Source organism: Solea senegalensis, linkage group LG18, assembly GCF_019176455.1.
Source record: "Solea senegalensis isolate Sse05_10M linkage group LG18, IFAPA_SoseM_1, whole genome shotgun sequence".
Taxonomy (NCBI): Eukaryota; Metazoa; Chordata; class Actinopteri; order Pleuronectiformes; family Soleidae; genus Solea; species Solea senegalensis.
Genome location: NC_058041.1, coordinates 2,693,645 through 2,719,591, shown reverse-complemented (window position 1 = coordinate 2,719,591; position 25,947 = coordinate 2,693,645). Strand labels below are relative to the sequence as shown.

At 41.0% G+C, this 25,947-nt stretch overlaps 3 protein-coding genes across 3 annotated transcripts; all 3 read left to right on the top strand.

Moving 5' to 3' along the window:
* The first annotated feature begins 516 nt into the window (after nucleotides 1-516).
* On the top strand, nucleotides 517-10,538 carry mki67 (marker of proliferation Ki-67). Its single transcript, XM_044013987.1, has 17 exons — nucleotides 517-698; nucleotides 1,101-1,203; nucleotides 2,881-2,962; nucleotides 3,097-3,212; nucleotides 3,301-3,370; nucleotides 3,459-3,534; nucleotides 3,750-4,412; nucleotides 4,544-4,776; nucleotides 4,869-5,075; nucleotides 5,125-5,288; nucleotides 5,324-5,577; nucleotides 5,772-5,887; nucleotides 6,238-6,415; nucleotides 6,514-6,654; nucleotides 6,819-7,538; nucleotides 7,752-8,432; nucleotides 8,545-10,538. The coding sequence occupies exons 2-17, from the start codon at nucleotides 1,115-1,117 to the stop codon at nucleotides 10,284-10,286; spliced, it is 5,532 nt and encodes a 1,843-aa protein (XP_043869922.1). The 5' UTR covers nucleotides 517-698; nucleotides 1,101-1,114; the 3' UTR covers nucleotides 10,287-10,538.
* A 384-nt stretch (nucleotides 10,539-10,922) lies between these two features.
* tut1 (terminal uridylyl transferase 1, U6 snRNA-specific) lies at nucleotides 10,923-16,323 on the top strand. The gene is made up of 10 exons (XM_044013983.1): nucleotides 10,923-11,121; nucleotides 11,285-11,475; nucleotides 11,880-12,077; nucleotides 12,245-12,359; nucleotides 12,484-12,611; nucleotides 12,716-12,945; nucleotides 13,051-13,160; nucleotides 13,826-13,948; nucleotides 14,326-14,418; nucleotides 14,768-16,323. The coding sequence occupies exons 1-10, from the start codon at nucleotides 11,046-11,048 to the stop codon at nucleotides 15,898-15,900; spliced, it is 2,397 nt and encodes a 798-aa protein (XP_043869918.1). The 5' UTR covers nucleotides 10,923-11,045; the 3' UTR covers nucleotides 15,901-16,323.
* Nucleotides 16,324-22,493: 6,170 nt separating this feature from the next.
* LOC122759282 (peptide Y) lies at nucleotides 22,494-25,936 on the top strand. Its single transcript, XM_044014041.1, has 4 exons — nucleotides 22,494-22,518; nucleotides 22,655-22,842; nucleotides 24,891-24,971; nucleotides 25,700-25,936. The coding sequence occupies exons 2-4, from the start codon at nucleotides 22,655-22,657 to the stop codon at nucleotides 25,722-25,724; spliced, it is 294 nt and encodes a 97-aa protein (XP_043869976.1). The 5' UTR covers nucleotides 22,494-22,518; the 3' UTR covers nucleotides 25,725-25,936.
* The last annotated feature ends 11 nt before the right edge of the window (nucleotides 25,937-25,947 follow it).

Sequence of the window (25,947 nt, the reverse complement as noted above, 5' to 3'; positions counted from 1 at the left end):
TTTTAAATATGTCAATGAAATAAATCCTTAGAAAATTCAAACAGATAATTTAAATTATTCTTTAGACACTATTGATCAATTGAAGAATCATATCAACATTAAGTGTTTTAAATTGAAAGAAAACTTTCACATTATTGTTCTTTTACAGTTCAAGTCGTTCTCGCAAAGAAGCTCAGTGATTGGCCTGTACTTAACCCCGCCCCTCTGCGTAGCCAGTGACGTTAAGACCAATCACAACCCTTCGCGCGGAATTTCAAACATTTTCAAACTACAGTCCCTTCACCGATGTGGTGTTGCTCCGCCAAAATCGTAAACAAAATAGTCCATTTTGTTCAAGTGCAAGACACATTCAGTAAGGCCAACAAACAAACATTTTAAAATAAAGCAACATAAACAAATCATACACTGACTCACAAAACGGCCAGCTTATCCGTGTATTTCGGGAGAGTTAGTTCGTAAGTGTAGTTTGGCGGAGTGATACTAAAGTAGTAAAAAGCTGGAGGAGACGAGATACTACAAGGTTCCGCTATTAACCATTTACGTTAGCCACTCGTCCACGATCCGCGTAGTTAGCGGCAAGAAGCCAACTGTACTTTTAGTCTGGTATGATTTTATAGTTGAATAAAATTCTCTTCGACACATTCCTGTCGAATTTTATGGATTTAAAGAAGCCGATGTGTCTTTGAACGGATTTACAGGTGAGGCCGTGGCACTTATTATTCAAGGTTTGCAGTCGGTCCTATTTTACTATGACGCACGTTTTTTTAAAAAAAATCTATATTTCACGATATAGTTTTCGTGTCATTTTAAGTGCATTTCATCGTCCAAATCGCCTTGAATGACTTTAAATAAACGCGAGTGATAATGCGACACTACACGTGGGGTTGTGTTGTGTGTTTTAACTTCTACGACCTGCTCGTTTGGTTCGGTTCGGTGAGCTAATATTCGTCAAGTAACAGTAACTAGCTAATCAATGAGTTTGCATTTTTTTTAATGTTTTAATGCAAGGTTACTACATTCAGGCTAATATTTTCTGTTTTGTCTCGTAATCCAGTTGACGCTGTTGCAGTTTTGACATATTTATTTCCTTACGTTTCCAGGTAAAGTAACGAAAATGCCATTACATGGGAAAATAGTCGTGATAAAGAGGAGTGGAGGCGATGGCACCGAGTTTCCTCTCACTGCAACATGCTTGTTTGGAAGGTGAGTTACCATTTTACTGACATATTTTTTTCTTTTATTTAAATGTCATGTCATCAGGTAGGTTTTAAGTGATATATATATATATGTGTTCTTGTTTAGTCGACAAAGCAACATTCTGTGACGGAGTCCACATTTTGCATGTCTTTTTACACGACCGCGTGTCAGAGGTGCTGTAAAAACTCATCTGATTTGAAGGCGGGCCAACAGCTGCCCACGTCACAGTCTTTAAACACACGACAACGGACTGCAAATGAAACCCTATATATCAGTGTTGTAATGTAACTAAGTACAAATACTGACTTACTCTACTTACAGAGTACAGAATTCACGCATCTGCACGTTATTTGTATTTTTTGCAACTACATTTCCCTGAAGTATCTCTGTTACTCGTCACTACTGAATAAAGTCAGAAGAAAAGATGGTCGTTTTCTAGTCTTGATGAGCTGTTTTACACAACAGTTTTCACCCACTCACACATCTTTCATACCCGTTTACACTCTGCAACATGGGGTTAAGTGTCTTGCTCAATATTGACACGTAAACTAGCAGAGTCTCGCCCTACCACTGAGCTACCATGGCCCAATCCTACCTAACTCCTGACTCTTTTAATTACTTTTTAATTCAAGTGAATTTTACATCAGAGAGTTACTTTTGATACTTACATACAGTAAATGTCATATTTAAAACTTTTACTTGCACTCTCCCTCTATCAGTCCACGGTTCCCATCATTCTTTCTAAGACTACTTCTATGTAGTTTATTCCATTTTCCTAAGTCGCTTTGGATAAAAGCATCTGCTTAATGTTTAAATGTATGTACTGTATGTATGTGTTTAACTACTAACAGCAGTTGGTAAAGTCCACCCATCCATTATGCGTTGTACTCTCAATGGATTAAACTCAAATTTCCATTTAAAAACAACAGTGGTTGACCAAAGTGCTATACAGAATGAAGGCACTGGAGATAAAATAGTAAAATAGAAAAGCACAAAAACAAAGTCGAGTTTAGTTTAGGCTTTGGGACTTCCAGAAGCAGCTGGTTCACTTCACACAGAGAGCCACGATGCACACTATTGGACTTTGTGCCAATAATCAATACCAAGCCCCACGCCCAATTGTAGAGGTCATTTAGTCTCTTCTGTAGTGGAATGAACATGGTGTTTTTACTCATGTGACAGCAGATGTAGGTATACATTATGCAAAAAAAGGGTGCCAGCATAGAAGTCAAGGAAAGGGCAGCTTATTTTACCTTTTGTAGTTAAATCGAGGTGTCTTGGCATGTTTACTGATATAGGATAATATATTATAAAGCTAATATCAACCAATACCAGTGCTGTGCAGGCAATAGTGTTTGACTAAAATATGTCCATCACAGGGTTTTTACACTTATAGGCTCTCCAGCTTGTATAGTAACTTTCTGAATCCTTCAATATCCACTGCAGAAAATGACCCCTCGTGCTGTTGAGAAGAAGAACTTTTACCAACATTACTGCTTTGTTCTGTGTTGCCATTTTGTGTTTTAAGAATCATGGGCATGTATGGGATGATGAGCTCTCACTCATCCTTCCCTGTGTTCAACTGGGCTGAATCAAAACCAGTTTTTGCCTGTAAACATTGTGGTATTCACGTTGCATGCTGCTAAAGGTTTCATGTGGCCATATTTGTTTGTGTTCCAACAGGAAGCCTGACTGTGACATTCGTATTCAGCTACCTCAAGTCTCCAAAGAGCATTGCAGAATTGACTTGAATGAAAATAAAGAGGTAAATCAACTTCACTGAGCATGACCAAATTTAACAATATGGTACAATGATAAAGTGTGATTTGCCAGCAGGAAACTTGTATTGAAAATGAGCAAAATGATTTGGAATGGTTAAATCATGTCCATCTCTTCCAGGTCATTTTGACAAATATCAGCTCGGTGAATCCAACCCGGGTCAATGGAGAAGTTCTGCAGCAGTCGGAGCGTTTGAAACATGGAGATGTGATAACAATTATTGACCGTTCTTTCAGGTATGTTCTATTCATATGCATAAAATATCAGTTATTGTTACTGATAAGACGCGCATCTTCAAAAGCTTATAGTTTTTTGTCATTTTAGGTTTGAGTATCCACCAGCGCCAACACCTAAGAAGAGGTCTTCTACAGGAGGCAAAACTAAAACCCTTAAAGTAATTTACTTTTCAAAAAAAAGTCTTTTATTGACTTTGCAGACTCTTGCTTCAGTCATGGAACATTTATTTATATTTTTACATCTAGGTTCTTCAAGAGCCACAAGTGGTGGACACTGTCACTGCTGAACCAGGAGAGAAGAGGGTCTCAGAAGTGTTCACAGGTGAGATTACATGATTTTGGTTATGAGTAAATAAAGAGGGTTGCTGCACAATTCATGTATTCATTGGTGAATGGGTGAAAGTGTTCTTGTATAATCTGTCAGTTGGTATCTGGGGCCTATCATCTTTCTGTAGCCTAGTTCTTAATGCTTTAATTTAATTTGAATTGTCAAGTGCTAGTTGCTCATGCAAAGTTTTTTTTTTTTTTGATTGAAAGATGGAACTAACCATGGCAACATCCAACGATCCCTGGAGAACACAGTGGAGGTGGAGTCCACAGGGGATGATAGCCTCCTGCAAAACAAGACCAACTCCCCCTTCAATGATCTATATCAAATGATCAAAAAGTCTCTAGATGTCAAGACCCCTAGGAAGTCTTCTTCTGTCAGCCTGCTTCAAACACCGACATCAAGGTTTTGCACTCCAAAACCTGGGTCGGTCAAGAAAAATGACAAACCTGTCATTTTTACAGAAGCCAAGAAAATGAAAGATGACGTTAAAGTCTTTTCTGGAGCTGATGAAACAAAGGGAGAGGTTGAAAGTGTTGGTAAGGGGACCCCAAAGTCTGTCAAGAAGGAGAGGAGGTCCCTCCAGCTTTCTACTGAGAATCCTGGTCCTGCAGTGAAAGAAGATGATCACGCAACAAAGTCTGAAGTAACTTCACCTCAGAGAAGAAACCGCGCAACCCCACAGAGGTTTACTGTGCAACAGGTCGTCGAACAAGTGTGTGTGCAAACCCCACCCAAGTCACCATTGAGGAGGAAAAGCAAGGAGGCCACGCCAGCCAAACCTGCAGTGAAGCAAGAGCCAGAAATATCTGCTCCCAGCACACCTCAAACTCAAAGAGTATCACCACGGATTTTGGCAAAAACAGAGAAAGGTAAATTTAAAAAGAAATGTGGTATTAATTTGTACCACGTTTTGTGTTGATTATTGTGTTTACAATAATCCAAGCATGTGTGATGTGTTTGGCAAAATCCATCACGTAATCTGTAACAATTAATTTTTCAGCTAAGGAAATGCCCAAAAAACGCAAAAGCGGTGAACTTGGAGCGGAATTGTACACATCGCAAATGAAGAGAAAGCGTGTTTCCTTTGGCGGTCACTTGAGTCCAGAGTTATTTGACAAGCGCCTGCCTCCTGACTCTCCATTACGTAAGGGGGCCGCTCCACGGAGGAGCTTATGTCTCCCTAAACCCAAGCTGTCACTCCTTAGAAGAGCGTCAGCCATCGGCCTCCTTAAGGTAAAATTGTGACTCAGGTATCTATCTACATGTTACATGATACAAAAAAAGATATTTGTAATAATGTGCAAAATTTATCTTGTTTGACATAGGCGAAAAAGGGGACTCCATCACCTAAAAAGTCACCAAACAACAAAAATGCAACGCCTACGCCTGGCAAGAAAACCCCAAAATCAAGGTCCCCATCTCCCAAGGAAGCATCTCCTGGAAAGAAAACCCCAAAATCAAGGTCCCCATCACCCAAGGCAGCATCTCCTGGAAAGAAAACTCCAAAATCAAGGACCCCATCTCCCAAGGAAGCATCTCCTGGAAAGAAAACCCCAAAAATCAAGGTCCCCATCACCCAAGGCAGCATCTCCTGGAAAGAAAACCCCAAAATCAAGGTCCCCATCTCCCAAGGCAGCATCTCCTGGAAAGAAATCACCAAAATCCAAGTCGCCTGTTTCCAAGACTCCTGTGAAAAGAGAACGGTCTCCTTCAACCAAAATTGAAACGCCTAAGACTCAGCAGAAGTCCAGTGTACAAAGATACTCCCACTGGCAAGAAGGGAAATTTCCATTGTTGTTGTAACACCAGGTAAAACCCCCACAGTGCAAGGGCGCTTCTCTGTGTCGCACATCACCACTCCATCTCCAGTTGCCGAAGGTGCCATTTCTGACCAGATGCCTTCAGTCACTGTGACCCCTAAGATTCCTCTGAAGAGGAAGAGCATGAAGATCAACGCAAAGAAGACCCCGTCTGTTGCCAAGAGTGCTGTAAAGGTCATGCGGAGGAGTGGCATTTCACGGGCATCAATGAAGTGTATGTAGATTTATTATTTTAACACCCTTTACATTATAACAATCATCTTTTTAATTATTTTTTTTATGAACAATTGTCACAGTTGTTAGACCCAAACTGTTAAGCACATGTGCTACTGTATGTGCAGTAACTTTCAAGGCTGTTTTATAATTAATCAAGAATGAAGTTGATCTATATTTCTGTTTTCATTTCAGTCAAAAATTCCTGGGCAAACATTGTGAAATTTGGACAAGTTAAGGCTCAAGTTGCTGCCCCAGCCAAAAAAACGGTCGTCAAAACAACGACAAAGAAGGCTGTGCCCAAAATGCAGGTAAAGGAGGCTGTTTCAAGACTGTGTTGTTACCTTGTTGGACATTTTACATTTACAGAAAATAAAACCCATCACTTGCTTGATGTGTTGACTTCATAAAATCTTATTTATTTAACTAAAAATCTTAAATATCTTTGTATATTCCTCTTCCTTGATGTCTATATACTACATGAGTTAAGCTACATTGTAAAGAGTTAGAGAAGAAATACATACATTTAAAATTCCATTCTGTTGCCATTTTAAGACAAATATCAATGTTTTTTTTTTAATATGACTAAGCCACTTACTTGATCTCTATTGGGCACCATTACTGCAGTGACTGCAATTAATGTTTTTCTTAATTTTTCCAGACACCTGCAAGAAAACTCCATGGTCATGTCAGCACTGGGCACGCCAACTCACCTGTGACCATTGTTGTGGGCAAAGCTCACAAACAAAGGCTTTTGCAACCGACTGGTGCTGCACCAAAAGTGGTCGTCAATGCTGCCCTCTCAAAAAAGAACATGAAAATGGATGAAGACTTGACTGGTAATAAAAACCTTTCTGGTCTGGTTATTGCACTGGCCTATGGACTTAATTCATTTATTGTTTCTTGACATGTTCTTGTTGTACTTTTGTTGTTTCAGGTATTTCTGAAATGTTTAAAACACCTGTAAATGAAAGGAAGCGGAAATCTGTCATCGATTGCAGTGCCCCCAAGACCCCAGTGAGAGTTGTTGGCGCGTCAGTTGTCGAACCGTCGGTTCTCAACACACCCGAGGAGCCAGGTACAGTGTGTTATGAAGTTATTTCACAAATGCACATTTTATGGTGATCACCGTCATCATAAACCTGGAAGACTACGTGGTGCAGATTATAAGTTCCCATTCACAGATGGGTTTTTCTTCATAATATTTACGAGTTTGTTAATGATATGCTATTTATTTTACAGGAGAAATGATTGTGTCGCCTCTGAGTGTAGCATCTACAGTGAAAAGCAGAGAATACAACAGTGAAGCAGTGCAACGCCTCCTAAACGGCGATGGAGAATCTAGCTTTGCCCTTGAGATCTCTGATTCAGAGACTCACCCTGAATCCAGTGAACAGCAGAGTGCAGAATTGAAGCCGACCACTGTAACGACTCCAAAACAGAAGCCAGAACAACTGCCGTGTCTCACTGGAGTGAAGAGGATCATGAAGACGCCAAGACAGAAGGCCGAGCCTGTTGAGGACTTGAGGGGAAAGATTTTGAAAACTCCTAAGCAGAAACCTGAACAAAAAGAGTGCCTCACTGGAGTGAAGAGGATCATGAAGACACCAAGACAGAAGGCCGAGCCTGTTGAAGACCTCAGAGGAAAGCTTCTTGCAACTCCCAAACAGCAGAAGCCTACAGAAATACAAGAGTGCTTCAGTGGAGTAAAGAGAATTTTCAGCACCCCACAGCAGGAGCCTGAAGCTGTTGAAGACCTTCAAGGAAAACTTGCCAACACTCCCAAAGCTTTAGAGGCTGGTGATGTGAGCCTCACTGTATCTGAAACGGAAAACACGATGAACCAAGATGTGGAGAGCCCCCCAATGGTGTGTCTTACAGATGTCGAGAGAGTAATCGAGGAGCCACAGGACGATATACCAGAAGCAACTGATGATACTTCTCATGTCAGCGTGGCAGAAGGTAAACTAATAAATCTTTGTGCCATTTCTTGTTTTTAGAAGATGTAAAACTAAATCTGAAACATGGAGTGAAAATTAGACCTTTTCTTTTTTTTCGATTCTTGGGTTGACTCCCCTTTAATTGTTTAATTTGTGTCCTGGAAGTGAATGAATATCAGGGCATGTCCTGCAAATATAAACTCAATGTTTTGTTTTTTTTCCTTTTTTATTTTAGAAGCTGTTGAAGCTCTGCTGAGTGGAGATGATGGTCCATCATCACATGCCATGAAAACTGTCTCTCCCACAGCTACCGATGATGTATCTGAGGAACCACCCAAAGTGGATGCAGCAGTTGAGAATTTATCCAACAATCAACCAGAAATGGAGATTACAACTGGTGAAGTCACAGAGATGGAGGCACCAGTGGAGTCTGAAGTAGCAGAGAATAAACAAGAGGTGGCTGAACGGCCTGCAGATCTGGTTGCTCCTGCCCCAGTCAGAAGGGGAAGAGGAAAGAAAACTGAAGCCACAGCACCACCCGCAGTTAGAAAGACGAGAAACAGAAATACAAAGACCACCGACGGAAAGAACGCTGATGTCACAGAGGAAGAAAGTGCCCCCCAGCCTTCTAAAGTTGCAGTTAAGCCGAAAACGGGAAGAAATGCCAAAAAAGTTTCTGATGATCAAGCTGAAATGGTGCCAGAGGCTGCTCCTGAAACGCCTAAGAGCAAACAGATATCCACAGTAGATGTCAACCTTACTGTAAATGATGGTGCAGCACCTGAGGAAAAAGCTGTCTCAATGCCCAAGAGAGGAAGAAAAACTAAACAACCCGAAGCCACTCGGTCTGTGCCAGAAAAGCAAGATGATCCTTGTGCTCACAGTGATGGTGTTTCCCAAGCTGCCATTGATGAAGGTATGTAATGTATAATCATTTCAAGGAGAGCTGCCGTTTTCACATTTTGATGTACTGTAATTTTAAGACTTTGCGTTAACCTCGTCTCCATTTTGCTCTGTGATTTCTGTAGTTGCACCTGAAGTCTGCACTGACGTGCTGGACGTTATGCCCCCAACAACTGATGAGACCAAATCATCAGCAGATGTCCAAGAGACTGTTCCCCAGGCACCTGAAACCGAGAGCTTACCCCAAGTGGACACTGAAGCAAATGCAGCCGTCGTCCAGAAAAAATCTCTTCGCGGTCGCAAAGCAAAATTGCCAGAATCCAAACCGGAGGAAACTGACCTTTCAGAAGAGCCTGTTGTCGCTGCTCCGGTAAGAGGACGAAAAGGGAAGAAAACTGAAGCAATTGCACCACCTGCTGTCAGACAGACGAGAACCAGAAATGCAAAATCCCAAGAAAGCACCTGTGATGATAAACCTGAAATTGCCCCAGAGATATGTGTGGAACCACAACCCATGGCCGAGACATCCCCTGAAGAGGCCCTGGTAAATAACAATCAGAAAGAAAGTGAATCCACTGTTGAAGAAGCTGCTGTGAAGCCCAAGCGAGGGAGGAAAGCTAAACAAACGCCTGTGGAGACATCTCAACCAAAGATGGAGAAAACCGAAGTCGTGGCTGATGAGCAGATAATAGCAGATCCTCCACAGCCCATTCCCACTGCTGTAAAGCCCACTCGAGGAAGAAAGGCAAAATCTGATGCTGTTAAACAAAATGAAGTTGCAGAAGTGACAGCTGTTACCGAGGAGAACAAGCAGGTGTCTCAACTCCCAGCCAGGGCTAAGAGGGGAAGAAAGGCAAAACTGGAAGAAGAGGAGAAAGAAATCGAGACTTCTGGTGTACAAGAGCCAGTTAAAAAATTAAGAAAAAACATCAAAGTGGAACAAGACAACATAAAATCAACGGGAGAAGAAATAGCTGAAATGGCTATCCCTCTCGAGGCTGAAGCTTCATCTGTTCCTGAACCACAGGAGGTGAGTGAACAGGTCATTGTAACTGCAAAACCCAAGAGAGAAAGAAAATCCAAGCAATGCACTGAGAGGGAAGCCACTGAGGACCAAGAGGTGCCTGCTGTCAAGTCCACAGAGAAACCTAAACGGGGCAGGAGAGGAAAAGAAACCGCTGAAGTGGATGTGGCTACTGTTGACGCACCAGAGGCGGAATCTGACAATCTGCCAGAGGCTCAAGAGAAAAACGCTGAGCCAGATGCTCCCGTCATTAAGACTACCCGGGGAAGAGGGGTGAAAACATCTGTGAAAAGTGAGGATTCACAAGTCGTTCCAGCTAAGAGAGCGCGCAGAGGTGCCGCTCCTCCTCTTGAGGATGTCAACACAGAACCCACTGTCCAGGATTCATCAGTTCCAGCATCAGTCGAACCCGTCAAGAGGGGAAGACGGGCGGCATCGGCGAAACCCGCATCGAAGGAAACACAAGTGAGCAGTGACCAGGCAAGTCTTTCTGAAGATTTAAATGGTAAGGCTGAAGAAGAAGACGCCAAAATGACCAAAAGATCTGTGCGGTGGAAACCGCAATTGGAAGTCTTTCCGATCGCAAAAGTAACGCCATTGAAATCCGCTCGAGGCAGGAAGTCAAAACTTGTTGACCCAGTTGAAGCTGAAAGCAAAATCGATACAGACAAAGCTCAAGATAAGAATCTCTCGGACGAAGTTGTCGAAGCTCAGCCCATCAAGAGAGGCAGGCGGGGGGCAAAGGTGGCTGAGTTGGAGTCCTCAAGCACGGTGGAACCTCAGAAAGTTGCTGAAGCCGAGACGCAGCTGAAAACCCGAAGAGGAAGATCTGCCAAGAAATAACTTGTATATATATTCTTAATCACAAGGACTTTCTTGATTTATGTTCTATATTTTAAATTTTATGGCATTTAGAGAGTAGTTTTATAGACCTATAATTGAAGCACTCGGTTTTTCCCCCCCCTCTCCTTTGCTTCAAGATGCAGGGAATCTTAACCTTTATTTTATGGCAAGTTGTATGTTGTTAATTTGTTGGAATGTGCAACTGTTGTGTTTGTGGTTGGAAAAAAGTGGTTATTAAATTTTTTAGACAAACTGGTGTTTTAATGTCTCTTCAATGCATATGTTCAGTGGTTTGAAAGGTAACACATGTAAACACCCTATTATTGGTAAAAAAAAAAATGTTTTACATATTTTGTCAGTTATGTGAGCTGAAAGCATTAAATGGGTAATACATGAAATTAGCTAAAAAAGTGTTTTTGCTTCTACTCTTACATTTTAAATAAGATGACTAAATTGTAATCTGTATTTTAGATTCAACAGACGACTAATTGAGTGAAACATTTACATTTAAACCATAGCAGTACTGCTACTTACCCCGGGATCCATTTTTAACCCGTTTGAAAAAATGTACATCGGAACTGAAATACAACGATAGAACAACCCGGATCCTTTTAGGAGACGGACTGTGGGCAAACGTTTGGTCAACGCTGGAGGGAGATTTGAGAGGCGCGTGCAGCACAGTCGGCCGCAGACTTGTCTGAGGACATGTCATGCTCAGTTTTCCTCCGTTAAAGTTAAATTGTTTTATCTCTCGGCGTCATGGAGTCAAACAGTGACATTAAAACGACACCGAAAGGCTTTCAATGTACACTCTGCAATGTCAATTTACCGAACCGTAAGTAACGTTAAGCTAACCGAGCGTCACGCGGGTCCATTACGAACATCTGAGGAAAACTTTGTGATAGACTAGAAAAAAACATGTACCCTTGACTTGAAACGATTTGTCATGATATTTGTTGTTGCTGTGTCAGCCTTGCTCACATTCTAATGTCCTACAGTTCCTAGTCTGGAGCAGCATGTGAAGGGGCGCAAACACCAGACACTGAGCACTGTGCGACACTCGAGGAAGACCCAGGAGGAGCACAGCGTGTTCGTCAGTGGCATCAAGCCTGAAGTCTCTCAGACAGAGTTAGCAGAGTACTTCCAGAAGTTTGGCTCAGTCGCAGATGTCATCATGGACAAAGACAAGGTCAGGCAGCTCTTAATAATGCTATAACAGGGAAACTTCAGTACAGTAACTCTTCTCATTTCTCTGCCCATAAACTAGTTTGGTGGTGCAGTATGAAGTGGGATTTAAGTTGGTGTGCTAGGCTGCCACATTGGAAAGAAATAAAATCTATTAAAAAAAAGTTCTTGGTCAAAGAAAACGTGTATAGGGAACAATCTGCATTCATCACAGCTTAGTCTATGTATCTTTTGTGACGTATATTATTATGTTGATATCATTTTAATTGTACATTTTCACTCCATGGTGCAGTCCTAAAAGTTGCTGTTAAAACCCTTACAGTGCCCGTCACTGATGGCCGGCCTGTGGAAATGTAGTGATAAAACCTCAGTGTGTTCTGACTGTGACGTGTCTCTCTGCACTCACAGGGTCTGTACGCCATCGTGCAGTTCAGCGAGAAGGAGAGCATACAGGCCACCCTCTCCTGTGTCGAGCACCAGATGAAGGGCCTGAAGCTGCGCATCAAACCGAGAGAGAAGAAAGAATTCAAGTTGATTCCCAAGAAGAGCGACTCCGACAAACAAGTTCTCGACCGTCTCAAACCTCAACTGTGTCAGTTGGTGTCTGTAAGTAGTCGTACTATATATAAAGTTAGGCTTATTACAAATTAAGTGAGGTGTTGGGTTTAAGATTGTATGTGTTAGAAGCCTTTTTATAATAGTTTTATGTGTGTTTTTATAGCGTGCACATGCATGTATGATATCAAGGTGGCTTGTCCTTCCTTCTCCTTCAGGTCGATGCACAGATGCAGTTTGTTGTCGAGCGGTTTCAGCTCGGAGAAAATGAAAAGAAGACCAGAGGCTTGCTGGTTCAACTGCTGCAAGAGGTTTTCGTTGAGTTTTTTCCAGGTAACCCGTGCAAACACACACACACACGCACGCATAGTCATTTTCTGAATTATTCGTTTATAATTATCAGTGTGTGAAAGTCTGGTTCTCTCACATTTTTATATTATGTATGTATGCGTGGCAGACAGCCAGATTGTCCCATTTGGTTCATCCGTCAACACTTTCGGCGTCCACTCCTGCGACTTGGACCTTTTCCTGGACCTGGAAAAAACCAAGATGTTCCAGGCTCATGCCAAGTTCACCACAGAACCGGTCAGATGTTTTTAATAAACCCAGACCATTTATAAGCATATATTGGATAGTGGAGAGATGGTGTGCATTGAATTTGAATTCTCTTTCCTCTCGTCTTTTCTCAGGAAAAAGGGGAGGGCATGTCAGACGACGGTCACTCGGAGGACTCCATCCTGTCTGACATTGACTTGTCCACGGCTTCTCCGGCTGAGGTCCTGGACCTTGTGTCTATGATCCTAAAGCGTTGTGTCCCCAGCGTGCACAAAGTAAACGTGGTCAGCAGCGCTCGCCTCCCTGTGGTCAAGTTCCATCACCGTGAACTCAACCTTCAAGGGGACATCACTTTAAACAACAGGTCAGACGCTGATTTCCGTAGCAGTTGTATATTTTATCTTTATACGTTCAGCAGAATAACTGTTTTTCTGTGTTTTTTTCCCCTTAAATCTGTGTCTGTCACCAGACTGGCTGTAAGGAACACCCGTTTCCTCCAGCTGTGCTCAGGGATTGAGGACAGACTGAGACCTCTGGTGTACACCATCCGCTACTGGGCCAAGCAGAAACAGCTGGCTGGTAAAATAAAATAAACTTGTATCACAGCGAGACATTCCATTGTTTGCTCAACAGATGTCACTAGAACATCAGTATTTCTTTGTGATGTTGGGATCTACTTGATTTTCACTGACCTTTACTGTCTGGTTTTTAGTTCTTGTGATGTGATAAAATGGAGGCAGCACTCGTAGATATTCCTATTAGTATTTTTTTGTTGTAACGTTACGGACAGACTGTCCTGATATAACGTCAAACCATCATGTTCTTCACTGAAGAGCACTCTGATGATTACTTTTGTTCCATTTGATGAACAGTTGCCATCATGGCTGTCGACGCAGCTTTAAACGAGGCACTTGTGCAGGATGATTGGCATTAATCAGAGAGTCATTAAGATGACCTTCAACTCAAAGGCTAATTTTATCATTCAGGCTACAGGACACACGCGTGTATAGAGAAACAACCTTTTTTTTATTGCCATGAACTCAACATCCCTTGAATATTATAAACAATTATGCATCATTTTATTGCTCATAAGTGAAAGACTGTCTAACTGTAGATGTACACCAGTGTAACAAACTCATTCCTTATTATTTTGGTTTTCATTTGGCACTAACATAGTGTTTTAAAATTAAACTCAAAAGTATTTGATTTCCTGCCAGTCACATGTTGTGCTCTGTGACGTGTAGGTAATCCCAGCGGCGCCGGTCCTCTTCTCAACAACTATGCCCTGACGCTGTTGATCATCTTCTACCTGCAGAACTGTGAGCCTCCTGTTCTCTCCACAGTGGACCAACTCAAAGACATGGCCTGTAAGTGCTCCACTCATCTGCTCCCTTCGCTTACGCCTGAACACTTTAATTTGTGATTTTTATTATGATTGCTCTTTGATCTGCAATCTAATCTTTTAAGGTCGACCTTCATTCATATATTTGCTGTGATATATTAAAAATAAGATGGGACATGACCCAATGACACCATGAAGTTATTATCCTCTCTGAGACATTTCCAACATGGACGTATTATTTTATTAATTGGTAAATTGAAGTGGTTGTATTGCATGTATTTTGTTTAATATTACATTATATTATTAATAACATCTGAATTGTTTAGATTTTCAAAACTTTGTTACCTTTCAACTTTTTTTTTGTCATTTACTTGAACGTCTTGTTTGTTCTTGTTGTTGCAGGTGAAGAGGAAGAATGTGTGATTGAGGGCTGGAATTGCACCTTCCCCACTCAGCCTATTGCAGTGCCCATCAGCAAAAATACACAGAGCCTCAGTAAGTGAGATTAATTCAGAATAAATATGTGAGATATATTATTGAGAAAGTTACTTTAAATCTGAAATAAAACATAAATGGGACTGGCAGTAACTCCATAATGATAGTGATACCATTCTCGTGACCGTGTTTAAATGTTATGCCTCAGATTTGTGACAGTTTCCAGTCTAATTAAGACATTTAAAGCCACCATTAACGACTTTCTTCAACGTTCTTTCTGGAGAGAAACTCAGTCTTGAACTGTCTGACATTTTATTGCAATCATTTTCAATATCAGCTGAGTTGAAACTTTTGTCTTCGTAACGTTTTAGGCCATATTTCAAATCAAAATTGTGTTTTCTCTTTCAAGGCACTCTGCTTTCTGGCTTCTTCTCCTTCTATGCTAAGTTTGATTTTGCTGGTAGCGTCATATCTGTGAGGGAAGGACGTACTTTCCCTATCACTGATTTCCTGAGCAAGAATAAAGACGAGGAGGCCACGAAAGAGCCCAGTAGGATCCATCACCATAGTCCCAAACTGGGCCCCTTAAATCTCCTGGACCCTTTTGAACTGTCCCACAACGTAGCCGGAAATTTGAATGATCGCACGCAGCGCTGCTTCCAGAAGGAGTGCCAGGAGGCTGAGAAGTATTGCCGCAGCCTGCAGTACCAGCGCAAATCCACCAAAGGGAAGTCGTGGGGCCTGGTGCGCTTATTCACCCCCCATGGGGAAGTCCCGCATACCAAAGTGGAGAAGCTGACCATTAGCGTTCCCTTCAAATCAGCGCTTCTCCCTGAAGCGCTGCGTAATCAGCTGCACGCGGCGGGAGATGGTTTCCGGCTGCTCTGGTTTCAGAAGGTTTGCGCCGCTGTGGAAAGTGTTCTCAAAAATGTTCTCAGGTGTCACGTGACTCCTCCCACAAATTTCAGCACGGATTCAGAGGATTGGGCTGTAAAGGCTGCAGAGGAAATGGAGACAACCTCGTCTTCCCTGAGCACATCATTGAATGACAGCTATGACAGCGTCGAATCCCAAAACGAAGCCAGCCCCGCGGGCACAGCTGTGGTCGGTGCCAAGAGGCCGCTGTCTCCTGACATAGACACTTCTGTGTCACCTCAAGGCAAAAAGCAAAGGCTGACGAGAAGAGGCAAACCGAAACTCCCAGCCTGGACCTGTTTGCAGAGGCACATGGTGTGGGCTGGAAGGAGGAAAGTGAGAAGAGAACTGATCAAAGACCCGGACATGCGGCCGGAGGGCAGCTGTGTGCAGGTGGAGTCCCGGGTCACGGCTCACATCATTGAGAAAGAGCCAGAGCTCAAGGAGCCGCTGGAGTTCAAGGTCGAGCCGCAGGTGGTGGGTGAGACGGAGAGCACAAAGGCAGTGCTCCACCTAGAGCCAACCAGTGACAATGCAGGTCTTTTTAATAACTTCTTTCATTTCCTGGACGCCTTTTTACCCAAGATGGTGGAGACGTTACTACAGAACGAAACGGGTGCTGTTTAAGAGAGCCACCTGTTTGTCATAAGTTGGACTGAGACTTTTTTTGTTTTGTTTATTTCTTTTCAATTAGATATTACTGCTGCTTTAATGATCCTTTGAGAGTGGAACACAAAAAAAGGCACTTGTGGCTAAACAAGTCAGCCGCGATACTGTAAGATTATGTGTTTGGGCTTTGTCAGAATTTTAAGTTTGTAGTTTTTCTTTCATGTGTATTGTATATATTATTATACCTTTTTATATAATGAGTTTGTTTCAAAGTTAGATTTTCTAATCAAGCCTACTATTTATGTTTGTGGTGTGACTTGTTTTAGTGAATTTCTGTTTATAGTTAATAATAAAACTCTGAAGGGAAACTGCAGTGGCAGATAAATCATGTGTATAGCACCTGTTGTCTTCAAACGAATAAAAAAAAGAAGTAATTGTTAATTCTTTGTCATTCTAGAAAGTCTTGTGAACATGTATATGTATGTACAGACTTCTTCTGCCTTCAGGCGTCCTCTCTATCGATGCTGTGCTCCGGCTCTCGACGTCGCTGCCAGAAAAGGTTCCATGGCGTGAAGCTGTTATCCAGTCTGGTGTTCACTCATAGGACGGAGACAGATGAGTGTAATTACTGGGGCCGACAGACTGCTTTATTATAGCAGGACAAGCGGGAGTTGGGGGGATGCACCGAGCTCCCATGATTAACATCATTCATCTCACTCTTAAAGGAAACATGGCGATGGCCGGCAGGTTAGACGGGGACATGGAGGAGGAGTTGGGTGTGATAATGAAGATTTTTAAGACGTGGTGCTGCCATAAATTCATGGTCCAACAGCAATTAGAATGTAATTTGTTGGAACTATCAGAAAATGGAAAAAGAACCAAGGTAACTAAAGTTTGCTGCCAAAGCAAAAGTATATTAATTTGTGTTTGTATAAACAACAAACATTGCCAAAGGGAATTCTATAAGGTATGCTAGTATTTTATTTATTGTTAGTTTATTGGCTGAATCACACTTCTCATGTGTTCATATTTCTGTGGCACATCACTCGAGCATCAGCTTCTTTCTTTTTCACTTGCACTCCAGGCCACTTCAGTGTCACAACCACATGTTTTTCAAAAAATGCTCCTGATAAATGGCCTCAGTCTCCAAACACACCTTTAAGCCAGAGAGTCAAAGTGATAGATAGGAGTGATTGTATTTGCTGCCGGCTGAAAACGAGAAAAACAAACCTCCAACAACCTGATTCTCCTCTGGTTTATCCCTCATCAGCGAAAATGTACTGTAAAATCTTTGTAAAGATTAACCGCGACACTTGGGACAAGTATTGACAGACAACCATTTCAAATACATGTTGCTCATTTGCTGCGATAATGATTAAGATGGTGGGCGCAGCATATTCTTCATTTACAGATCGACAGAAATGAGGAACACGTGGATTTCATGTTCGGTGTAATTGGCGTCCATCGGGATGAGATCACGAGTCACTCCCCCAGAGACCTGAGATCTCCACCGCCTGCAGGCCGTGGGATATCAGCTGTTTGCTGCTTCTGTCCAGGTCACTGTGACTCATGAACACACTGATTCACTTCTCCCAAGTCATTTTGTCTTGTAATGTCGTGCTGCAGAATTATGTCTTGGAATGTTGAGAACAAGTGAGTAAGACTCTTGACAGATTTTTGAAGCACACCAACGCTCTTGAACAATGTCATATTACAACTTTCTGGACATCTAACGATTAAACCTTTGTCTAACTCTGATTTACCTGCAGCTGGATGGCTCGACACCATCATGACATCAAATCCTTGAGTGTTTTCCAATGCAGACATTATTCTGATAAAAGGTTAGTTTTTTTTGTTTGTTTTTGTATATTTACGAGGTGCAAGAATCAAAAAGGTCATAAGTATTGTCATAAAAACCCAGCAAAAGATGCAATTTTAAATATGTATGTATAATTATAATATTAATACTAATTATAACCCTGATGAGACACGTCATATTGCTTATGAGCTCAATCTGAGGAAAAATCGGAGTAAAATAAAAAACACACTTAACCCAATAAAAGACTTAGAATCACTTAGAACCAACTCAACCCAATTAACTATGTGAATGTTGTGTTCAACCTTATGTCTCACATTGTAAACAAACATTTCATTGTGAATGAGAAGGTTGTCTCAAATGCAACCTTTCAAAATGAGCTAATAGCTAACTATGCTGTAGCTATGCTGTAGCTATGCAGCTAAAGTTAGATACTTGTAGGTGTTAGCTAGTTAGCTAGCTAGTACTTTTACGGTAGTTTAGAACAGACTTTTTCTTGTTCTGTGCAAAAGAGACTCGTGGTTGTACCTCTTTGAAACAACTTTGCTGCTAAAAAATACACTTGTCTTGATACATAACCATCTAACTTCAATCATTCCTCCATTTATTATTATTTATTATTATTATTTATTCCATCATTTGTGACCCTCACATGGAGGGTCTACCTCTTTGTCCTCCATGTGACGGTCACAGAGCTCCTGGTGCCAATCCCTGACCCGTTCAAAAACATAATGCTGTTGTAGAAGACCTGAAACTAGTGGTTTAGACCAGTATGGACGTCAGGAAAATGTTGCTGTTAATCACGTGGAAAGTAAAAGCTAATTTTCCCATAGACCGTCTAACAGGAGAGACACACCCCCTCGTAGTCTTTCAATATATTGTTACTTTCCGATTGGCTTGAGGGAGGAAACCTATGTCTATTTTTAAAAAACCAAATGATCATAATTGTATCATGAATCTCAATCTTTTATTTTGTCAAGATTATCACGACATGAAACGTCCCCGTCATCCCATGCCTACTAAGTGACACTTTGTAGCCCCTTTTTGGGCCAATTATACTCATGAGGTACTGTTCCGGTGGCGGGCAGCCATCAACCCCCCATTTTTGTCCCCAGAGCCGTGCAAACAGACCCGGCTACGTGAAAAGCACTCTGTTCATATTAGTGGCTTCCCCACTCTGGTGGAGATAAGGCTAAGTAAAAATGCATAATCATTTCCCCCCCTTTCTCTCTGTGATGACAGGAAGGAGTCTGACGTTCTCCTGGGAGATTGCTCTTACACCAGAATGGACGTTTGTACGAGTGTCTGTCTGTCTGTCTGTCTATCTGTGTTTGTGTGTGTGTGTGTGTGTGTGTGTGTGTGTGTGTGTGTGTGTGTGTGTGTGTGTGTGTGTGTGTGTGTGTGTGTGTGCGTGATGCAAATGGAAACATAGGTGGTTTTTACCCATGAGGAGAAAAGCTTTTATGGCCACATTTCGAGGTGTGCGGGTAAATTTCCAGCCTCGTGATTTGTTATTGGTCTAAGATCATGTCAATTGTACACGTCTTACCTGACATTACTGCAGCTGGTAAAAGCTGATGTAAGTGACAAAGGTGAGAGGAAAACTTTTGAGGTTTCTGACTTCCTCTTCAATAACAATCCTTCCCCCAGCTAATGCTCTTGTGGAGAGCATTAGCTGGGGGAATTAGCTGGTTTATTTGACTGTGAATACTTTAACTGTCTGCTCTCTCCTTTATCTGGGGGCTGTTAGCTTCTCTGTGTTTACCTCCAAACACTGGGCCGAGGTAATGAGTTTGTCTTGTGCATATTGTTGTTTCTTGCCATTGACTTTTATGGCCAGACAAGTGAATGCAGAGAGGTTGATTACTGGAGTGGAATTAACTAAATGGTCAGGGCGGCCACTGTTAAGCTGCGGCGAATGGAAGATCACAGCATCGGAGATCCACGAATTGGCAGAGATTTATTTCTTATTTAATGAATGAATTTCAACATTTAAGCCGTTTCCTCATTTTTATTTTAAACCATTTGGCTCATTCGAAAACCATCGTTTTCCAATTGAGGTTATTTGGCATCACTTAACCTGATGCAAGGTTAAGGCGCACTAATTGTCCCTTGATATCAGATTGACTTATGGTACAATACTCGCCTCCAAATGGATCAGTGCAATCTAGGTGTAATACCACAATCCACTTACAGCCTTTATTGCACAGTCATATACACTTTAACTGCTTGTTTATTGTTGGCCGCAGCAGCAGCAGCAGCTCTGCTCCTGTGCCTGACCCTGTGGATTTATGTCCAAATCAAAGTTCTGACATGGGTTTAGGGACAGACAAAAGAAAACCCACAGGTTTTTACGACGATATAAACGGCACATGAGAGAGAAGCTGTCATGACGTCCCCCCACGGAGCCAGTGTGGTGTTACTGTAGGTCGTACGGCAACATACGTTTCTTTGATTTACACGTTAACTGTATTATCCTGCAAAACTATCATTCCAACCTCTCTCTCTATCTGGTGTCTCCTCTGCAGCTCTACAATATGTCATGTTATTGTATTCTCACGAGCTGCTGAAGTCCCCGTGTGTCCCACAAAATGCCGTGTAAGTACAACATCTTCAGTTTGATTGTGGTCACAGATTTTGTTGCATGTCCCCAGCAGTGCGCTGACGGATTAAATGAGTGCAGTTATATGATTTTAATGTGTTTAAAAGTGCTTGCAAAGTGCAAAGTGCTTGAAAATGGTAGTTCTTTGACAACAAATAACGAATTAACTGAATAGTTTCCTTATCAGATGGAAGAGTAAAATAAGAAGCGCGACTGTAAAACATCCACCTCTTTATTGCAATTCCATTACAATCTCTTATTTATGTTATAGAAGTAGTGGTTCTTACAGTCATGGGGATGGATTTCCTTCCATAAAGACATTTAATTCCCCTGTATATTGTGGCTACATGATTTAAAACTACAAATATACTGTAAATAAATGAATTCTATTAGAACTCGCCATGAGAAATTGTCCAAAAAAGATTAATTTACTGCCCTTGTATTTCCTACAAGGTCAGGAAATATTGTCTGAAGCAAAACACAAAAATGATCTTAAATTATTTGCTTATCTTCTCAAAAAAATGCTTTTATTCTGAAAAAATATGAACTGATTCAAATAAATTATGTTGCAAGAAATGCTAATTAAACTAAATCCAAATGGAAACACTGCTGTTGTCATTGAGACAGCCAGGTTTGTCCGCAAAATAACTACTTATGCATTTGTTAGGTAAGATTTAAATGATGCATGATAAATATCAACATTACCAGTGTGAGTATTTCACACTCATTTGTCTTCATAACAGGCTGCTGATTAAAGACTGATGAAGATACAATGTTTTGGCCCAATATTCAATTGCTTACAAAAAAAAACAGTCAAAAGACCAGTGCAGTGTAGGCTATTAAAGATAAAAAAGATGGTATGGGATACAAAGGGATCAATATTTGGTCATGAAAAACAACAAACCATACAATGATTGTAGTGACTATACACTTAATATTTAATAATTACTTTGTCTTCACTTTCTGACGAGTAAAAAAAAATAAAATTCCACACACAAATAAGAAGAAGATTCACTCCAGTTTGGCAGATGAGTCTCAGTTTGCTCGTCTCTGTCTTGTGTGCAAACAATCACGGTCCCTCAGAGACGAGTGCAGGTGCACTGGAGGACGAGTGATGATCCCGAAGGCGCCACGGACTGAACAGTAGACCGTGAAGATCTAAGATAAACAGGAGCCACCGCACTCGTCGTAAATGTGAGCGATTACGTTAGACTCAGCCTCGGCACTTGAGACCTGAAAGGTATTTGTGGACACAGCCCGCAAAGTCACATCAGTGTCATCCGTCCACACCATCACTGAATGTCTCAGAGAGAGAGAGAGAGAGATATGACGGTTCATAAAAGTGATATTTGATCCACTTACACCTCAGTGAATCGTTTAATTCAATCGTAAGACAAACGCTGTGCTGTAATGACTAATCACTGAAGCTGCTGCTGCTGCTGTTTACACACGTGAGTTTGTGCCATGTGAAGACAACGACAACATCCATCCATCATTCATCCATCTGCCTTCTACCTACCTACCCATCCATCCATTTTTTCCATCCATCCATCATTCTTTTCCATCCTGAAACAGTTCAGCAAAGCGCAGGTAAAGTTTTTATGTAGTTATTGTTGTTTATTCATAGATGGAAAGACGATGAATAGTGAAAAAGAGTTATAAAGTATATACTTCTTCCTTTCCTAGCATTGTGTATTTGTTGCTGTTTTATATTTTCCAAATAAATCAAATTGTTGTTCTTCAGTGTAATGATCCTGTTTTTTCACAGAGGAACATCTTCATCGATCAGTTTTGGGTTGAGGTCGACGTCACCTTTGACCTGTGTGACTGCAAGTGATCCCAGAGGAGCTGTTTGTGGTGCTGAACTGGCAGACTGCAGCTTTTCACAATAATTATGGCGCAATTTTAATTACAATTAACATGCTTTATATGTAAGAGGGATCAAGATCGATAAATCATTAATAATGCTAATTATGCAATGTTTTTTTTTATTATTATTATTTGTTATGAAAATAAAATTCAGCTCTGAGTCTGAGTTGCGTGTTTTTTCTGTGAGGGATGGAGCTGGAGGGAGGAAAAGACAAAGGGGGTGTGGTCAGTGCGCATCAGGTATTCATCCATCCACACCCACATCATTTACTGTATATAATCCCGGGAGAGGAGAGGAGAGAAGAGAGCAGCAGCAGCTGACAACACCAGAAACACAACAGTGGAAAAAGTAAGTACTTTTTTTCTTTCTTTCTTTTGAAACTACAATGACTTCATGCACAGGTGTTTGCGTAAAAGCGCACACATACTTCACGAAGTATAGTTGAGAGATGAATGAGTGTGTTTCTTCTCCTCCTCCTCCTCAGATGTGCAGCATGTTCAGGTCGTGGATGATGCTCGCAGCGCTGGTCCTGTGCCTGCTCGCGTGCTTGAGCAGCTTCGCGGACGCGTACCCTCCCAAACCGGAGAGTCCGGGCAGCAACGCCTCGCCGGCGGAGTGGGCCAAGTACCACTCGGCTGTCAGGCATTATGTCAACCTCATCACCAGGCAGAGGTGAGTCGGCGAATAATACACAATAATAAAAAGCTCTGCACTCTGATGAATCATTAATAAACCTTCATCACAGTTGATTTAAAGTCATTAACTTGTGCAGCAGTAGTATAATAGTGTGGTGATACTTTAGGTACATGTTTATGGTGAAGTTGTGTTAAAAAGGACGTACTATTACAATAATAATTGTATTTATTGTTATTTTTAAGTGGTGTCCAGGATGACAAGCTGTGATAACACCTTTATATACAAATATATATTAGGTATATTGCTCATATTTTAAGTTTAAGTTAATTTTAATCCCGTAGATATATGGATATATAGATGTAAAGATAGATATTTTTGTGTATATGCCTCCAAGTTTTTGTCTTTGTGTTAAAACAATTATTTACCTTCCTGCCCTAGATTTACAGCATTGTTAATTATCAGAATCATTTTTTTATGTCACTCTAATGGTTAATAATACACCATGTATATAGCTCTTTAACCAAAATGATATTTTTAATGCTTAAAAAAACTGGAAACACATTAATATTTCTTGATTAAGACGTCAAATTATACTTATTTACTTGTGTTTATGAACAGAAAAATGAGTTTTTAGTGCTTGAATGTTGTGCTTTTGTGATTAATTTGAATTCAGTTTGTTTTTTGCCAAATAAATAACAAGTTTTTATCATTTATATGACAGGTGGTGTAATACATTAGTTAAGCACTGTATATATAAATAAACTTTCCCTGCTTTATCATAGTATGTAGTTGAAATTCATCCCACATACGTACCATAATGTTACTTCCCTATTACTACATTATCACCTTATTGTTTCCATGTTGTAGCTGTAACAATAAAAACATAAATAAATAAACAGGGGAGAGAGAGATTAAGATTAAGTTTCTAGCTCATTGACAAGGTGTGGTTTAAATTCCTGCATAAAAACACATGGTTTTTCAGGCCAAACCAAGAGTTTTCAGACGCCAGTCAAGGCTTCATTATTGTATTTTCTCGTTATAATGACGCTGGAGTAATGAGTCAGACGACAGAAGCCTGGTGTCTTGCTGTGGTGATGAGCATATGCAGTTCAGCTCTAGTAAACGCTGAAATTGTAGAATAACACAACATTACATGGTTTTACTCTGCAGTGAAACACCTTTCCTTTCAGGTTTTCCACAGTTTTTTTTGCCTAAAACGTGGAATGACATTTCTTTGATCACAAGTAAATAACTGTAATCAAACACACTGTTCCCACACGTTTTCTATTGAATGCTGCCGTGCTGTTGGTGTGTAGTTTTCTGGTGACGGAGCCTGAGTGTACGCCCATCACCGTTAGCCCCCTCGCTGCTCTGTAATTAACCAGGCTTGATCTGTCATTAAAATTCAAACGGCTGTCGCAGCCTGAGGAAGATCAACTCAGCGGCCATCGGATTGATTTTGCACTGAGAAGCTCGTTTGTCGTTTTCCTTCCTTCCTTGGAAACTGTTTGGAAAATTCCTTCCTATTCGCTTTTCCTCTGAGATCATTGATTTTCTGGATTGCAGTTGTAGGGATTGTGGTGCTGATAAAAACATGAACATAGGGCACCTTTAACCTCCTCTGTTTCGTGGGACTGGTGTTCAGCCGACTGTTGACAATTCTCTGATTAATCCTTAGAACACAAAGAATTTCAGCTGCTTTTTCCCATTACTGTGTTAAAACGTACAGTATATACAGAGGTTATAAGAATGTGCATTATATATATATATATATATATTTTTTTATCATTTTTGCCAACTATATTAACACGACTGAGCAAAAAAAGTACTCAGAATGTTAAAAATCAGATTGAATTTGTGAAAAACAGTCAATCTTGTGACTTTATGTTACGACTACAAATGCAATACTAAAATGAATCCTATCTTTGATTCAACAACTCGTAAGAAAATGCATTTTTTAAAGCCTGAATATGTGACATACCTCCAGGATGTCCATATGTAGGGAGTTGTGTATTATTCCCACAGCAATTTAACACGGGTGCACAATGATCCTGATCACATGTGGATGTTTGGTTTGTGTGCAGGTACGGGAAGAGGTCGACCCCCGAGCAGGCGGTGGCGTGGCTGCTGTTTGGAGCTGATTCAAACCAAGACACTGAGCCACGGTGAGAGACGCCAATATTTAAAATACAGATTGTAAACTGTGTAAACAACAGCAGGAGAACAAAATAATAACTTTTAATTGTTCAAAAGGGGTGTCGGATGAAGTCAGTAACACTTCTAGTCGATTATCTTAACTTTTATTCTCTGTAAACTCTACAAAAACAAAACAAAAATGAAGAAATAACCCACACTGAACCAAAACTCTGAAGCTGTAAACAGACTATTCAGAGACAGTGAAAATGTATGAGACTTAAATGGAGTTTGATTCATTTCTTTGTTTATTCAAAAACAACACGGTCAAATGAAGAGTTCCACATAAAGCAAGGGCAGCGCTCTGCGTCTTCCATTATAATCTGAATAATGTGACGCCAGTAATCTGTTTGTCATGGTCAATAAAAAGGAGAACACGCTGCTGTTTCATGTCCCATTAGCAAACAGTTTTGAGGAGAAGGTAACACATTATTACTGCCATCTTCTAACGTGATTGATTGTGTGTGTGTGTGTGTGTGTGTGTGGACACATGCAGCAGCAGTAGCAGCAGCTGCTGCGTTTAGTGTCGATGCAGCACATTATCAAACTAATCCATACTGCAGAGCGTTCACGCTGCTGCTGTTCGGCTCCCTCGTTCGTTCTCTTTTATATTCTCACAGATCCTTGTCGTGTCACAGACGCATGTTTTTCAGGATGAAGTGTAAATGTCTTCTTCTTCTTCTTTTTTCTTTGACTGCAGCTCCGACTACATCGATCAGTGGTGACAAGACCCCGAGAGACAAACCTGCACTGGACTCTGTGACTCTGCATCTTTAATTATGATTTCATGTGCATGCTAATCTCCCTCTGTTTGTCTGCTCCTCCTTTTTCCATCTGTTTGTTAGTTCGTTTCACCCAAAATGTACATAATTTCTATCAAAAATCAACCCACTTTACAATGAAGATTGAATGGAATAAAGTGAATTAAAGTATTAAACAGACTGCAGT